The following is a 19,019-nucleotide window of genomic DNA, read 5'->3' on the forward strand; positions in this document are numbered from 1 at the left end:
TTGTATGTTCTTTAAGAAGTAGCATAGCAAATTATCTGTTATGGTTTAGGCTGTATCATGTAAAGACATTTAAAATCCTGTTCAACATTTCTGACTTTTTCAGAGTTCTGTAAAAATTAAAGGTGAAGATGGATTGCAAGTTTATATCAGTCCAAACTTGAAATATTCAGAAGATTTTGAAATTGTTTCTGGTGTTGATATGAGCTCAGACTACACTTCAGAAATACAAAAGGTAATAATTGTTTTAAAATTATGTGCTTACTTGTGTTATTGTTTTTTTTTTTTTATAACAAATTAACTATTTTTACATTAAAATATATATATATATATATATATATATATATACCGTATTTATCGGCGTATAACACGCACTTTTTCTCCCTGAAAATAGGGGGAAAATGGATGGGTGCGTGCTATACACCGATATCCCATATTTACTTACCTGTCTTGAAGCGTGGGCCGGTGTTCAGCGCGCACCGCGGTACTGGAACTTCAATTTCAGGTTACGGTTTCCGGCGGGACTGAAAGGAAGTGTGCACACTTGTGCACACTTCCTTTCAGTCCCACCGGAAGCCGGAACCTGAAATTGAAGTTCCTGTACCGCGGTGCACGCTGTGAAGCCGGCCCACGCTTCAAGACCGGTAAGTTATTATGGACGTGCACTATGGGACAAGGGGAGGGGGGACACTATGGGAAGGGGGTGGAGAATACTATGGGAAGGGGGTGGAGAATACTATGGGAAGGGGGGGGATCACTAAGGGGGGGACACTATGGGATGAGGGGGGGAACACTATGGGATGAGGGGGGAACACTATGGGAGGGGGTGGAGAATACTATGGAAAGGGGGGGGGGATACCATGGAAAGGTGGGGGAACACTATGGGAGGGGGGAAATTTCCTGTAATTTCCTTCTTAAAATGAGGTGCGTGTTATACGCCGATATATATATATATATATATATATATATATATATATATATATATATATATATATATATATATGTGTTATTGTTTCCCACTTTGAAGCATTGATAGGAGAGATGTATTCTAATGATACTAACTATGAAGTGAATAGCCCATTCTATGAAAGATGCTGTTTATACTAAAACCATCTTGTTCACATTCCAAGTGCTGAAATATCATTTTATCTCTTTTAGTATTACGTGGTATATTTATACTGAAACATCTTGAGCAGGTTTTTGTCATTTGTGCAATAGCGTACCAGATACTAAATGTCATATTTAGTTCACACACATATTCAGAGCTTTAATTCGATTAATTAGAGGTTCCATCCACATTAGCTTACTTCTAACAATCTCTCACTGACTCCACATTTTCTGTGCGCTGTACTCTGTGCACTGTGATTAATCTCACAGGACTCATTGACTTGTCAAAAAACTGAAACCATTGATAACCACTCCTATTTTACTGTTAACAAATGTACCAATTGCATTTTGTGTTTCTGTCACTTTTCCTTGTTAAATTATGAAAAAGTGACAATGTTTAAACTTTATGCACTTGGGTTAATACATTTTGAAAAATCCACAACAGCGGTCTATAATGTACTGTGGATCACTATAGCACTAGCCTTTTAAAAGGATACTGTAGTCACTAAAACAACTTTAGCTTAACCCCTTAAGGACCAAACTTCTGGAATAAAAGGGAATCTTGACATGTCACACATGTCATGTGTCCTTAAGGGTTAAAGAAGCAGTTTGTGAGTTTTACGAGTTAAATCACTTGTTTCGGTTTGCTTGTGACGCACACAGCTTGCATGAAAAAAAAAAAATGGTTTTGCTTTCATCCACCTTATTTGCATTTTAAATACTTTAATAAAGCCTAAACATTTTAAAACTACTTCTATTCTGGATTTTTTAAACTAAAGTCAGTGTTTTGAAACTGAATCCATATTGTAGTGCAGCAGATTTAACCCCTTAAGGACATAGCTTTGGAAGCTTGTCTTTCACTTAATGACAACGGCATTTTTTACTGTTTGTGTTCAACTGCAATTTGCATTTTACTAATTTATTGCACCAACACATATTATATACCGTTTTTTTTCTTTTTTTAAAGGACAGAAAGGGCTTTTGATGTAATATATATATATATATATATATATATATATATATATATATATATATATATACATGCTTATTTATTATTAAAAAATACAGAAAAATGCAAAAAAAATGAAACATTTTTTTTTTTTTTACAGTTTTTGCAATAATAATGTGTGCACAATTAGTGCAGGTTAAGGAAAGTAATTAAAAATACATTCATTTAGTTGTTCTGATTTACAGAATATATAATGTGTCTGGGATTTTCAGTTTTTTTTGGTAGTTACAGGTCACAAAGCACAAGGAGTAAAATAAACTTTTAATGTGGAGCGATTTTAGAATTTGGTATGTTTGTCTTGTAAGCTTAATAGCCATGAAAGAAAACATAATTGCCACACAAAAGTATATACTTATATAAAGTAGACACCACAGGCTATTTACCTAAGGTTGTTTTGACACTTTCTACGTAGCCATTTTACCGCCAACCTCTGCTAAATATTGGAGTAAAATTGTGTTTTTTGGGGGTTTTGGCACACAAACTTATAACAAAGAACTTCTCATGTGTATTTTGTAAAGTTGGTGTGTGCTATTCCTGTACAAAGTTTTATTTTGTGTTCAGTTACATCTGCTGAGTAAAATGACACCCCCATTGTATGTCTTTGGCACTATTTTGTGAAGCTACAGTGCCATATAGGAGACCTGTCCTTTTCAGTATTCACAGTCAAATTTTGAGAAACTGATTTAATGAGCCTATGCTTCCATTTGGGGTATTATAGTAGTTTGACTGTTCAAAAAAAAAAAAAAAAAACCACAAAGGCCATTTGTAAAAGTAGACACTCCAGGGTATCTCATAAGGTGCATATTGTGCCTTAACATCCCCACAGTTTTTCACCAATATATGCCAAAGTATGTGGTAAAACATAATTTTGGGCATTTTTTTACATACAGATTGCATTTTTGCTGGGCATTTTGTATATTTCATATGTGCCACTAAGTTCAAAACCCCCAAATTATGCTCAGATAAGTCTTCTGAGTAAAAAGACATCCCCAATGAATGTCTTTGGCACTATTTTGTGAAGCTACAGTGCCATATAGGAGACCAAGCCATATCAATTTTTACAGAACTTTGAATTTTGACGCTGGGCCTATGTGCAATTTCCAGGCATCTTTGCAGGTTTTAAATTCAAACTACCCCACAAAGGCCTACCATTAAAGTAGACACCCCAGGGTATTTCAAAAGGCATATTTTGAACCTTAGCGTGGGATACTTTTTCCGCTAGCTTGTACCAGGTGTAGTGGTAATAAGCGTTTTTTCTGCCTTTTTGACACACAAAATGAGTTTGCACAGTATATTTTGCAAACCTTATGTGTACCACCACTCTATAATACTTCATATGTTGCTCAGCTATGTCGGCTGAGTACAAAAATATCCCCGTATGTACCTTTGCCAGGTATATGTGGACATCGGAGGGGCACATTTGGGACACAGCCATTCCAGTTTTTTTTCAAACTTTAAATTTTTACGCTGTGTCCATGTCCCATTTTAGAGTATTTTACCAGGCTATATGATCCAAATAACCCATAAAGCCATACCATTTCTTAAAGAAGACATCCCAGGGTATTTCAAAAGGCATATTTTGAACCTTAGCGTGGGATCATTTTTCTGCTAGCTTGTACCAGGTGTAGTGGTAATAAGCGTTGTTTCTGCCTTTTTGACACACAAAGTGAGTTTGCACAGTATATTTTGCAAACCTTATGTGTGCTATGACTGTATAATACTTCATATGTTGCTCAGCTTTGTGGTCTGAGTACAGCAATACCCCCGTATGTACCTTTGCCAGGTATATGTGGATGTTGAAGGGGCACATTTGAGACACAGCCATTCAGTTTTTTTCTAACTTTGAAGTTTTACACTGTGCCCATGTTCCAATTTGGAGTAGTTTAGATGGTTGGTTATTGAAACTTCCCCACAAACACATACTATTTATTAAAGAATACACCCTGGGGTAATTCAAAAGGCATATTTTGAACTTTAGCATGGGATCATTTTTTCTCTAGTTTGTTCTAGGCGTAGTGGTAATGAGCGTTTTTAAATGTATTTTTTAACTTTTTAAAACTGTTTTTTAACCCCTTAAGGACCAATCTTCTGGAATAAAAGGGAATCATGACATGTCACACATGTCATGTGTCCTTAAGGGGTTAAACTTTTTGTTTTGCTTATTATTTTTTTTTAAACTTTCCTAAACTTTCTTAAAACTTTTTTTTTACAGATTTAACATTTTTCTAAGCTTTTTTTTTTTTACTGTTAACCCCTAACTAGCAGTAAGCAGCACTAACCGTAAAATCCCCATTTTTCCATAACTCCCACCCACCGAAGCTAGAAAAAATATTTAATTATACAATATTTAAATTAGTTAATTAAATAAATTGAACCCCTGAGGATTAAAAAATAAATAAAAGTTAATCGTCGGGGTTAAAAAAAAAATAGACCACAGTATAATACTGTGATCTGTGTTTTGATCACTGTAGGCAGTGATCGACTGGCAGGGAAGGGGTTAATTTTTATTTGGACTGGGTAAAGTTTTTTTTTTATTTTTTTATTTTTTTTTTTTTTTACTTAAATGTTATTAAAACTTTTTTTTAACTTAATTTTTAACTTTTTAAAGCTTATTTTAAAACTTTTTTTAACGTTAACCCCTAGTTAGCCTAACACCCAATTCCCCACTAACTTCCACGCTCCGCAGCTAGCTAAATATATAATTTTAAAATACTTAAATTAATTAATAAAATAAATTTAACCCTTGAGGGTTTTAAAAAAAAAAAAGAATTAACCCTCAGGGGTTAAAAAAAAAAAAAAGAAAAATCAAATCATAGTAAAATGCAATCCCTGCCAATTGATCACTGTAGTCAGTGATCAATTGGCAGGGAAGGGGTTATTTTTTTTATTAAAATGGGTAAAGGGGGGTGGGATTTTAAATAAACTTTATTTTTATTTTTTTACACAGGGAAGCAGATCAGCACTGATCCGTCTCCCTGCACTTCACACTGAACCCGGAAGTGCAGGGAGGCGGAAGGTGAGTGATTGGAGCACATGTGCTCGCGCTGACATGCTGTCAGAGCGGGCACATGTGCTGGGACAGCCCGATCCGGTGCTCCCGGTCTGCCTTGAATACAGAGGCAGACCGGAGCACCATTAACCCCGCAATCGCTGCGATTGCGGCGATCTGGGGTTAATTTTAACGCGTGACAGACTAAGTCCGTCACTCGTCGTTAAGGGTTTCCCCTGAGTGACGGACCTCGTCCGTCACTCGTCGTTAAGGGGTTATCCCCTAAGAATGCCAAATAAAAACCACCAAAGTCCTGTTGCCACTCTTAAAGTATAAATTTATGGGGCGTGGCCAACCAAGCAACTGAACAGACGTCTAAGAGAGGAGCTCCGCAAAAACGGCTCAAAAAAGTGAACTTACATCAACAATCCCGCTCCCAAACTTTGTCACCCCACGGCCCCACACCCAGAGACGACCATGGGGCGAAAAAACAAAAAAAAAAAAACTGCCAGACATTAGGCTCTCGTTTGAGAGGCCGACTCTGCTCACGTCAGCTAAGATGGCGCCGGAGGTTCAGAGCGAGGAAGAGGCCTCAATGGAATCTAAGGACGAGCAGGAGGAACAGGCCTCCACATCGGGAAGCAGCATGCACTTGGAATTAGAGGCAGAGGGGGATTCACTACCGGCGACACGGGGAGATACCAGAAACCTCCTGCAGGACTTCAGGAAGGTGTGGAAAGCAGACCTCAGAGGAGCCCAAGCGGATCTGGGTAAGCTCACAACCAGAGTAACTGATCTAGAGTCAAGGGAGGCGGCACAAGATACTCGTACACAGGCCACCCACGATCAGCTGGAGAAAATGACCACCCAGATCCAGAAACTTACCCGAATGGTGACCGTGCAGGAGTCCAGGCACAGGCGCCGCAATGTCCGAGTCAGAGGGGTTCCTGAGCATATTGGGGGACCAGAGCTACTACCCTTCCTGCAACGAATGATACCAGCCATGGGCCTAAAGAGAGGGGAGAACAACCAGCTGCTGGTGTCAGCGTTCAGGATACGCAAATCGGCATCAGCTCCCACGGAAGCACCCCGAGACCTCATAGCAGTAACATCTGATGTGGCAGCAAGGTCTGCAATTATGGCATACTCCAGAGACACTGGCAACATCAACTTTGAGGGCAGCTCGATTACGATATACGCAGACTGACAGAGAAAAGGAAGCTGGCCCCAACTGCAAAACGCCTGCGAGATGCAAAAATTAAATACCGATGGGGGATGGACGGAACATTAGAGGTCCCAGGAGACAATGGGGTGACCACGCTGGATTCAACAGGTGACCCAGAAGCCTTCCTTCAGAGCCTGCACCAGTCAAGGCCACCGCAGAAGACCACACAGCTAACGGGAACAAGCGATCAGGGCACTCCTAGAGTCTCTGCCCAAAGACTGCAAAAACCGACACCAGGAGAACATACCCAACGCAGGAGAGGGGAGATAAAACGCCTAGCTCCGATATAGGGGAGTTTGCTCACCTTACCTACCTTACAACGACACATAGCATTGCAGCACAATCAGTCCTACACATAGGGCCCATAGTCTGCACTTAACTCACACACGACCAACACCAGAATACATAATGCACAGAGGTCTGTCCCACCATACCAAGTTATATAAGTTTTACTAAAATGTCATGATGTATATATGTTTGTTAAACATTATGATCTATGAGACACATTGAATGTCATAACCCATACAAGAAGGCACAACAGTGTCGTGATATTAAGAATCATATATTGGAAAAGTGTTTTATTGTATATAAAACTCCAATAAAATATAAATTAAAAAAAAAAGTATAAATGTATGTATTTTCTGACAAAACTATTTGTACGGACGGAAAACTGTCATTTTGAAATCTATTGAATAATAGGACATTTTAATTTGGGCTTGCATTATTGGTAGACTTGCTCTTGCAGAATCTATTGCTATTTCAGAATTTCACAACCTGTACTTATGAATAATGAAAAATCTAACTTTTTGTTTAGATTTCCACAGATTCTAGTGAGATGTCAGACGTCAAGAAGAGACTGGTTTTGGATGGGAATGATGTGAAGGTAATTCTTGCTTAACCCCTTCCCGACCGTGGTCGTACCAGGTATGTCCGACAAAAAACGGTTGTTAACGACCTTGAACGTACCTGGTACGTCCGCAGCAAATTGGAGCCCTGTGCTCACCTGGACAGGGGGTACTGCCTGAGACCACAGCAGTCCCCCTGCAGCAGCTCCAGCCTCTCCGGCACTCCAGGGCCATGTGATTACCATGCAATTGGAGTTTATGGAGCTGCCAGCAGGGGGACTGTCTGAACAGTCAAGCAGTCCCCCTGACTCCGAAAAGTAAAAAAAAAAGAATAAAAGTTACAAATAAATATTATAAAATAATTAAAGGAACACTATAATTACTATTTTATAATATATTCTACATATATAATGCATATATGTAATTTCATTATAAGTGTACTTTGAGATATATACACACATATCTCAAAATACACTTAAAATGTAATCCTATACAGTGGGACCTCTGTTTACGAATGTTATGCGTTCTCCGGTACGTTTCTTATTGTGAAACATTTGTAAACCAAAACACGGTTTCACATAGGAATGCATTGAAAACCAATGAATCCGTTCTGGAGGTCAGAAAAAAAGTCAAAATGAGCTGACATGGAAACCAACCCACAATGCAGAACACACAATAAAAGGCATGCAAACGACAAAGCTCAGCTCCCTACCTTTCCATAGCTTGAGAAATACACCAAAAAGTCCCAAAACCACTACAAAAATTTTCAGAATGGCTCCAAAACTTGATGCAAAAGCCGCTCCAATACCTCCACACTTGACGCCACGTGCTACCCACAGGCTCCAGCATGCAGGGGGCGGCTTTATAAACCTCCCAGGTGCAATGCATCCACAGCAGGGGTATTTAGGCCCAGTTCTCCTCTTGCTCAGTGCCCTGTCGTGGTTTCTCTTGTGGTTGTCCGATAATGCGTTATTGGTTCTGTTTTTTCTGGTTATTTGACTTTGGCATGGATTTTGACTTCCCTGTTTTCTGGCATCCCTGACCCCTGACTTTTCCTTATTGCGGTCTCTTTCTGTGTCCCTTGACCTTGACTGTTCCTGACTATTCTTTGGTACGTTAGTCCTGCCATTCTAAGGACCGGTATACATTACCTATCAGTCCTCTGTTACTCAATTCTATGTGCTGGATCATACTGTAATCCTGACAGTTGGTGCTGATGCTGCATATCCTGCAAGGATATGAGGTGGAGTTATTGTCCCTTCTCTTTGTCCCCACAAACAAAAAACATTGGAACAGCATGGGAGAGTACAGAGATGGAACTATGCAGCACATCCTGTTAAACCATGCTCCAGAGTGATTGCAGAAATAGTAGGAACGTGCACAAACTGAGGAGAGATTGCAGAGGGGGAAGACATGGATTGTGTGTGTGTGTGTGTGTGTGTGTGTGTGTGTATGTGTATATATATATATATATATATATATATATATAAAAAATTGTTTGTGTGATATCATGGTGCTTAATATGTAAACAAAAGACACAAAAAATATATATATATATATCTATTAGCAGCTATAGCACTCTTTGGGTTCTCCTCTTTACCCAGAAAAACAGTAGTGAGAAAAGGAACACTCAATGTGTGAAAACCAGGTTTAGGTGAGATTACCCTTGAGACACGCAACAGAGTATAGTGCAGTGCTAGAAAAGCTCAACAGGCTTACCCATATAGCATGGGACATTTCTCATATATAACTGGAAAGACAAAATACAAAGAAATACATAATGGTACAATATTGTTGATACATTATTGGGTATGCAGTGGAAAGTAAACAAATGAAAGCTCACAAGTCGGGAGCCTTGTCAACGTTATGGCTCTGAACTTTTCACTTGCTGTGCCTTTAATGTAGCAACAGTAACCTTCTTGTTTGTTCCCTTCACAGGCTCTAGTGCGGTGTATATACATGTAGGAAACACAAAATGCAACAAAGATAGTGCAGATGGTTGAATATGGGTTCACAACTTAATAGTGGAAAATGAAAGTTGCTCACCTGGTTTTGGAGCCCATAAAATAATGGCTCCAAGTTTGTGCACCTACTTGCCAAAATATGGCGTGGCAAGAAACCCCCTTTAAATGTGGATGGATATGGAACAGATGGTCCAAGAGGACTTATAAAAGATACTCCACTAGGGAGATAAAAACAAAGTAGTTAAAAAGAATATGTGTGTGTGTGTATATATATGTGTGTGTATATATCGTGGCAAGGTCAGAGAGGCTTTCTATGTTAGTAATAGATTGGAGCGCTCTCTATTCCCAGCATGATGGGGTTAATTGGGGGGGGGAGTCACCCCTTGTATGTTATCAACCAGGTGAATGTAATTAACCCCTTAACGACCGAGGACGGTTCAGGACCGTCATCGGCATTTTTGCGTTGCCGACCGATGACGGTCCTGAACCGTCCTAACGGTCAGATGTACTTACCTGATCGCCGTCGTTCCCCCGGCGGCGATCGGTGTTGGTCCCGGTGTGGGGAGACTGCCTGCAGCCCAGACAGTCTCCCCATGGCGGATTAGGACCCCTGTGGCCATGTGATCGCCCAACAGGGCGACCACATGGTCACAATAGGTGTCCATGTGTCTGCCTGCAGGGGGACTGTCTGTGCTGACAGGCAGTCTCCCTGCTAGTGTAAAATCAAAAAAAAATTAAAGTTAAAGTTAATAAAAAAAATAACAATTATATATGTGTGTGTGTGTATATATATATATATATATATATATATATATATATATATATATATATATATATATATATATATATATATATGATATATAGACATATATTATACCTATATAATATACGTCTATATATCATATATATAATGTCATGCTAAGTGTATTTTTATATTAATATGTACATATATTAATATAAAAATACACTTATAACTAGAAAAGCTACAATTTCTGGGGAAATTGTGTGAAGTGTTCTTGCCTCCACCAGTAGTCTACAACTGGAGTGGGCGGAGTAACTGTTAGCATTTATATAGCACATTTAATTGCAATGTTGTTGCCCAAAGTGCTTCACAGTTACATTAAAACATACAGTTATAAAAACATTAGCAGGTGTAAAAGGCCCTGTCTATGACATCACTTGCTGCTGCAGCCTGGCACAGGTCAGAGTATTTTGGCGGTTGCCATCTTCAAACGGTCGTATTTTAAAAACTATAAATCCTACAGTGAAGAGCTTTATATTGTGAGAATCACAAGACCCAGACCTACATTATGATGTATAGTATGTCTCTGAGATATTAACAATGAAGGCACAGTCGCAGTTTAGAAATTGCCCTTCAAATGTGAGCTTTGCAGAGTGGAGTTTCAATGAATGTCAATGGAAGGCGTGAGTTGCAAACAAATGGTCATATTGTGAAAACTATCAGGACTATGGCTTAGCCGTGGACATTTCTAGTGGCAGCAGGGATAGCTGAACGTTTTGATATAAGATTTGTGTAGGTGGGCCTGAAAATGAGCGAGTGGTGGCAATTTAGAAATCATGTCCTGATTTTTCAGCTTTTGCCAGTTCCCACTCTAGCTTTGCCATTCATTCCTATAGGACAAATTTCGCCACAAGAATGACGATATTCCGAGAACCATTCGCCAAAACGTTCCACAAAGTAATAGCAATCCGATCGGGAACAATCTGCACGTTTTGGTATATTTTTGTCTATGTAGAGTAAAAACTGTGGGAGGAGTTAGGGTGGCAAATTTGGCTATAATAAGAATAATAATAACTAGAAAAGCTACAATTTCTGGGGAAATTGTGTGGTGTTCTTGCCTCCATCAGTAGTCTACAACTGGAGTGGGCGGAGTAACTGTTAGTATTTATTTATATAGCACATTTAATTGCAATGTTGTTGCCCAAAGTGCTTCACAGTTACATTACAACATACAGTTATAAAAAATTAGCAGGTGTAAAACGCTTTGTCTATGACATCACTTGCTGCTGCAGCCTTGCACAGGTCAGAGTATTTTGGCGGTTGCCATCTTCAAACGGTCGTATTTTAAAAACTATAAATCCTACAGTGAAGAGCTTTATATTGTGAGAATCACAAGACCCAGACCTACAATTTGATGTATAGTATGTCTCTGAGATATTAACAATGAAGGCACAGTCACAGTTTAGAAATTGCCCTTCAAATGTGAGCTTTGCAGAGTGGAGTTTCAATGAATGTCAATGGAAGGCGTGAGTTGCAAACAAATGGTCATATTGTGAAAACTATCAGGACTATGGCTTAGCCGTGGACATTTCTAGTGGCAGCAGGGATAGCTGAACGTTTTGATATAAGATTTGTGTAGGTGGGCCTGAAAATGAGGGAGTGGTGGCAGTTTAGAAATCATGTCCTGATTTTTCAGCTTTTGCCAGCTCCCACTCTAGCTTTGCCATTCATTCCTATGGGACAAATTTCGCCACAAGAACGACGATATTCCGTGAACCATTCGGCGAAACGTTCCACAAAGTAATAGCAATCCGATCGGGAACAATCTGCACGTTTTGGTATATTTTTGTCTATGTAGTGTAAAAACTGTGGGAGGAGTTAGGGTGGCAAATTTGGCTATAATAAGAATAATAAGAACTAGAAAAGCTACAATTTCTGGGGAAATTGTGAAGTGTTCTTGCCTCCACCAGTAGTATACAACTGGAGTGGGCGGAGTAACTGTTATTATTTATTTATATAGCACATTTAATTGCAACATTGTTGCACAGTTACATTAAAACATACAGTTATAAAAACATTAGCAGGTGCAAATGGCCCTGTCTATGACATCACTTGCTGCTGCAGCCTTGCACAGGTCAGAGTATTTTTGTGGTTGCCATCTTCAAACGGTCGTATTTTAAAAACTATAAATCCTACAGTGAAGAGCTTTATATTGTGAGAATCACAAGACCCAGACCTACATTTTGATGTATAGTATGTCTCTGAGATATTAACAAGGAAGGCACAGTCGCAGTTTAGAAATTGCCCTTCAAATGTGAGCTTTGCAGAGTGGCGTTTCAATGAATGTCAATGGACTGCGATATAAGATTTGTGTAGGTGGGCTTGAAAATGAGGGAGTAGTGGCAGTTTAGAAATCATGTCCTGATTTTTCAGCTTTTGCCAGCTCCCACTCTAGCTTTGCCATTCATTCCTATGGGACCAATTTTGCCACAAGAACGACAATATTCCGAGAACCATTCAGCGAAACGTTCCACAAAGTAATAGCAACGCGATCGGGAACAATCTGCACGTTTTGGTGAATTTTTGTCTATGTAGTGTAAAAACTGTGGGAGGAGTTAGGGTGGCAAATTTGGCTATAATAAGAATAATAATAATAATATATATGTGAGATAACATTAAGTGGTCTTGCTATGCAAGAACACTTAATTAAATTACACACGTGTATATATAATAACTATATATATATATATATATATATAGTGTGTGTGTGTATATATATATATATTATTATAAAATACAAATAATAAGTAAATTAAATTAAATAAAAAAAATAAAAATAATAAAAATTAAAAAAATTACATATCTATATGCAATTTTATTCTAACTGTATTTTGATATTAAAATATATATATATTTATATCAAAATACACTTAGAATGAAATTGTATATATATCTATGTATATATAAATAAATAAATATAATACAAAATATACATATGTCCATATACAAAATTACATAAATAATTATATAAATATACACGTAGACTTCAAATATATAAATATGCATATATATTTAAATTCTACGTGCATATTTATGTAATATTTTTACATAATTAAGTAATTTTATTAATTGCAATTTGAGGGACCTGCCTGCCAACCCAGGCCGAAATTCCAGAGAATTTAATTTGCTAGCACTGTATTTTACCCTGTAACTTTCTATGACACCCTAAAACCTGTACATGGGGGGTACCGTTTTACTCGGGAGACTTCACTGAACACAAATATTAGTGATTCAAAACAGAAAAACCTATCACAGCGATGATATTGTCAGTGAAAGTGACTTTGTTTCGCATTTTTCACACACAAACAGCACTTTTACTGATGATATAATTGTTGTGATATGTTTTCCTGTTTTGAAACACTAATATTTGTGTTCAAGAAAGTCTCCCGAGTATAACAGTACCCCCCATGTACAGATTTTATAGCGTTTTTGAAAGTTACAGGGTCAAATATATGGGTCAAATATATTTACACTGAAAATGGCCAGGTTGGTTATGTTGCCTTTGAGAGCGTATGATAGCCCAGGAATGAGAATTACCCCCATGATGGCATACCATTTGCAAAAGAAGACCACAAAAGGTATTGCAAATGGGGTATGTCCAGTCTTTTTTAGTAGCCACTTAGTCACAAACACTGGCCAAAATTAGCGTTCAATTTAGTTTTTTTTGTTTTTTCACACAGAAAACAAATATGAACGCTAACTTTGGCCAGTGTTTGCGACTAGGTGGCTACTAAAAAAGACTGGACATACCCTATATTGAATACCCTGGTTTGTCTACTTTAAAAAAAATATGTACATGTGGGGTGTTATTCAGAGACTTTTGGCAGATAATAGTGTTACAATGTCACTATTGATAAATTTGAAAGAATATATGTTTTGAAATCGCAATATCCTACTTGTACCTATAACTTGCAAAAAAGCATGTAAACACTGGGTATTTTAAAACTCAGGACAATATTTTTAATCTATTTAGCATTTTTTTTTATTCGCTTTTGTAGATGAGTAAAAGATTTTTCAAGTAAAAGTAAAAAAAAAACATGTATTTTTTTAATTTTTCATCATATTTGTTTGTTTTTTTAAATTAAATTACATGAGATTATATAAATAATGGTATGTAAAGAAAGCCTTTTTTGTCCTGAAAAAAACAATATACAATTTGTATAGGAACAGTAAATGAGAGAGCGGAAAATTACAGCTAAACACAGACACCACAAAAGTGTAAAAAGAGGCCTGGTCGCAAATGTACAACATCGCAAAAACAGTCCAGTCCTTAAGGGGTTAACCAGCTCTAGGGTTTTAAAAGGTTAGCCTCTGAAGACATCAGGGAGTCTAACAGCTGGGAGAGAGGAGGTAGTTAAGCCTGAGACTCTGAGAAAAAGGTACTGTGTGAAACCTGCTAAAAGTGCTGTATTTCATTTTGTCCAAAACTGGGAACCAGATTAGCTGGCCAGCTGGATAGTTAGTAACACTGTTGTTTAGTAAGTCTCCAAGTTGGAGTAGGATTTATTTTATTTTTGTTTTATTTTGTGGGAGAGCACAACCTTGTATAAATTGTGGAAAGTGACAATGAACTGTAGTACTATTTTATCCTGACTGTTGCATTTGAAGTTTATTGTGAAGAGCCTGGCCATCCTGCCACAATATATATATCTATAAACCGAAATAAAGAGATGTACTCCAAGGACTTGGTAGATGAAAAAAGGGGTAGTTTATTCCAATAGGTATAGCATTAAAAAATAGCCGACGTTTTGACCCGTTCGGCTCTTTCTCAAGGTCAATGTACCTAGCTACAAAAGTTTTTTTTTTTTTTTTGTAATATATATATATATATATATATATGAGGAAAATGTACTCACCAATTGTGAAGAAACCCCTGAATCCCTTTGTGCACACCCGGAAGTGAAATAGGAAGTGAAAACACCACGGTCACGTGATGCGTGTGTGATGACATGGTGTTGCTAGGATACCGATAAACAAACACAATTGTAAGATCGGTATAATGTTCTGGCGTATATATATATATATATCGAGTGTGCCAGTGAAATGCATGAAATCTCTTCATGGACTATCTATCTGTTATCATAGAAATATAGAAATGTAAAGTGCAAAGTGCAATAAGCAAAAAAAATTAAAAAGATGTGAACAAAAAATAGAAAAAGATTGTGTCATCATATATACTATGAAGGTGTCACTTAATACCCAATAAGAAGAGTGACCCAGAATAAGGTGTGTTAAAAGCATTTCACATACCATATCAAGATTATGGGCATTACTTAAAAAATCTTATAATGATTATAAATCAATTTAAAGAGGAGAATCAAGGCTATTAATGCAAAGACTCAGAACACAGAAAAGAACAGCAGTTATGCAAATAGGAAAAACAAATCTATATATATATATATATATATATATATATATATATATATATATATATATATATATATATATATATATATACACACACAATTACAGGGTCCTCCTGGTGTCAGAGACGAATTTTGCCCGCTGTGCAGGCTTTCTCAATTGGCATGTTCTGCATCCATCTTTGTTCCACGTTATAAAGGGATGTTCCTCCTCTGTTCGTCCAATAAGTTGCTCGTTCAGCAAAGGGGAGTGAAGCTATTCAGCTGTTTCACATAATCATTGGTTTGTCCGTACAAACGCTGGAAGTGGTGATTCAGATTAAGTCCTTCTTCTCTGAACTCATCTGTACGAACGGCGGAGGTGACGTCACTGGGCTTTTGTTTACATCTCCCTGTTTGTGTTAATAGGAGAGACTACAAACCCCATCATTCTTTGTACTCATATAGCGCCATCTATTTATACAAGTTCAATATACAGTTCTAAATAAGCCCATATATAATAAAAGGCATAAGTGAAAGCAAGAAATCATAAACAAAAGGATATACCATAAAGTATAAGATGTAAAATATGAACAAAGCACTGCACTATACTCTGTTGTGTGTGTCAAAGGTAATGTCAACTAAACCTGCTTTTCACACATTGAGTGTTCCTTTTCTCATGGAGTACATATTGTTTAGGGGCAAGATATGAGTGAAAAACTGTTCACTGGAACACACATTTCTGATTGGGCATAAAGGGGGCAGACATGAAGGAGTTGCCGGTGAGGGGCAGTCATAGGTAGAGGTTGGTGAATGGGCAGACGTAGGGTTGAGCTTGGTGAAGGGCAGGCATGTGGTTGAGGATTGTGCTGGCGATGACACAGAAGGTGTGGGGGTGTGAGTAAAGTATGAGAGACATTAATGATGAAGACTAGTGAGGAGGGACACGTGGGAAGGTGGAGCAGAGAGACATGAGTAAGGAGAAGTGGGAAGAGAGAAGAAATTAGAAAAAACTACGTAAATGTCGCAAGGGATGAAGAAGCAACAAGTGAGAGAGAAGAAAGGGAGATACAGAACTTTGTTACAGTAAGAAGTAAAAAAAAAAAAAAAAAAAAAAACATCCTGCAATACGTGTCTGTGTTTATCTGTGTGGCATACAACATAAGTGAATGAATTTATTTAGGCACTTGTTAAGCGCTGCAGAATATTTTTTATATAAATGACAATAATAATACTTGAGTAACCATATGAGAGGGAGAGGGGGCTGTACTTGTTACTCCTTTGCTGAAACCACTGGTTTTGATGCCCCTGACACAAACTGTATACTATTTTAACAGTCATTACGTGAGAGCCTGGAGCAAAGCATATATCTACAACGTGAAGATCATGAAAGCTCTGATGATGATGATTCAGACTCCATTGAAGAAGAACTCCTTGAAGATGAAAGTCAAGAAGTTAAAAAATGTTTAGCGATTCAACAGGATACCATATCAGGAATTCAAGATGTCAAATCTCAAACGTATCTTCCAGGGAATTTACTTATGCTGGAATTTAAAGGTAACTGTTCATGTTACTGCATGTGTTTCTTTTGTTGTGGAACTGTTAGTTACAACTGCATTTTTATGATTCCCATTTTTGTTTCAAACTGTAAGTTCAGTGCCCAATAGAGTCAATTTAGTATTTCATCCTTTCAATATTAATCAAAATTGACACAATTTCAAAAGGTTGATTGTTACGCAAGGTACTTACTTGAATGCTAGCAAATGTTAAATGCTCCAATAATTGATATTTATACTTTAAACTAAATACATTATGAACTATCCACATAAATAATACTGGTTAACATAAAAGATTGCAAAAAAAGAAATGCATAAGCATTTTGTTGGTTTAAATAGCTGAGAATTCAATCCAAAGGTGAAGTGCAAATCTCAAAAAAACTATACTTGGCGTCAGTATGAATATTAATGACACATAAGACTGTTTTTTAAAAAAATAGTGTGAACCGTAAAGATAGCTGGATAAATGTAACTGAAAGGTACATGTGAAATAAAGCCGGATAATTAGTAATTTCTTAATTTTGTACCGTTAAAAGGTGTCTTCAACCTTAAGTTCTAACCCAGGACATCTAAGTGGAAATTAAGTGAAATCCGCAGTCATAGTGTAAATAGTTGAATATATCTGGGCTAGAGATGTCATGAACAGTTCGCCAGCGAACATAGCGTGTTTGTGTTCGCCACGGCAGGCGAACATATGCGATGTTCGGTCTGCCCCCTATTCGTCATCATTGAGTAAACTTTGACCCTGTACCTCACAGTCAGCAGACACATTCCAGCCAATCAGCAGCAGACCCTCCCTCCCACCTCCGTCACTCAATGATGACGAATAGGGAGCGAACCGAACATTGCATATGTTCGCCCGCCGCGGCTAACGCGAACCCGATATGTTCGCCGGCGAACTGTTCCCGGCAAACTGTTCGCGACATCACTAATCTGGGCTTAATATATTGTGCATAGGTTTATAATTGTATTAAAATAAAGAATCCTAAAAGGCAAAACACATCTAAAGATTGTGATATTTTTTTCCCTTTTTTTAAATTATTTATTTTTGTTGTGCATCAAATGATCAAACAGCCTCAGTATGCCACAACAGCAATATTGAGGTATAGAGGAGTACAGTGTGCATAACCAAATGTGACATTTGAAAATCAGGCACATTTTTGTTGATGGATAAAGAATAGCTGTGTCAAGTTCAAGGGTGATTGTTAAAGTAGGTTAATCTGATGTTTAGTACTAGTTAGTTAAATCATGGGTAAACCGTTACATGTATTATGTAGCGTACACATTGAGTGTGAGAACTGTGGGCCAAGTGAGATCTGTTGCTAAGTAAAATGCATACTTGCTCTCTGTGTAGCAAAGTAAGTATTACATTTTGGGTTGTTGCAACCACTGTAGGTGCAGGTTAGGTACTGTCTGCAAGTGTTGGGTCTGACTAAAAGACTCACCACTGGGTATCTCCTCTAGGCATCTTCTAAGTGTTAATTAGTTGTACAGATTGGTATGATAGACTACCGTTATTGCAGGCCCATAAGAATCGCCAAATAGTAGGCGTTCCCCTGCGGTGTTTGGACCACCTAGGCAGGTGAGAACTCTGGTGTAGGTTGCTTCGTCAAAGTAAGTCTGCCTATGATAGTGTGGGTTCCCGTCTACGCATTCTGTTGCTGGGGAGTGACCGCATGGCTATTATTAAAAAGCAGTAAAACATATATTGGGTTGGCACATGCTGGTGGTGTGTGTTAGTTGCTTAGGTAGTTGTTCAATACAGTGTGTTGTGTCCGCAGGCCTTGTGGAGATGGGAACTCCACTAAGCCTGCCGGTAGCTTAGGTGGGTAAATGGCCGATAGCTGGTGGATCAGCTCCCAACAGGCATATCGGGTCCAGAGTGTGCTTTACATGCATGGGGGGGGAGCTTCACATGGTGGCGGTTGCATACGATTCTGTCATGGGGTGAACGGAGTTACCTTGGTTGGGTCCCAGTTGTGCGGGGTCCTATTTGCGGCTTGTTGCTGGCACTTTAGTAGATAGTCCTCCGGTAGGCCTAAGTCTCTTAGAAGTACAGCTGCGTCTTGTAGATCCTGGATAGGGTACGTAGTATCCCCATGTGTCACCAGAAGTGTGCGGGACCGGCGCCAATGGTACCCTATGGATTGCTTTTGGAGAAGTGTGGTGAGAGGCTTGAGTGA

At 38.2% G+C, this 19,019-nt stretch overlaps 1 protein-coding gene across 1 annotated transcript in view; it reads left to right on the forward strand.

The window, feature by feature from the left end:
* The window catches only part of KATNIP (katanin interacting protein), a 357,151-nt gene that overhangs the window by 54,638 nt on the left and 283,494 nt on the right, over positions 1 to 19,019 (forward strand). The window contains exons 6-8 of the mRNA XM_063430236.1: positions 104 to 232; positions 7,142 to 7,210; positions 16,618 to 16,837. Of these exons, the coding sequence (XP_063286306.1) occupies positions 104 to 232; positions 7,142 to 7,210; positions 16,618 to 16,837 (418 nt within the window). The remainder of the gene's footprint in view (positions 1 to 103; positions 233 to 7,141; positions 7,211 to 16,617; positions 16,838 to 19,019) is intronic.

This window comes from Pelobates fuscus, chromosome 8 (assembly GCF_036172605.1).
Source record: "Pelobates fuscus isolate aPelFus1 chromosome 8, aPelFus1.pri, whole genome shotgun sequence".
Lineage (NCBI taxonomy): Eukaryota > Metazoa > Chordata > Amphibia > Anura > Pelobatidae > Pelobates > Pelobates fuscus.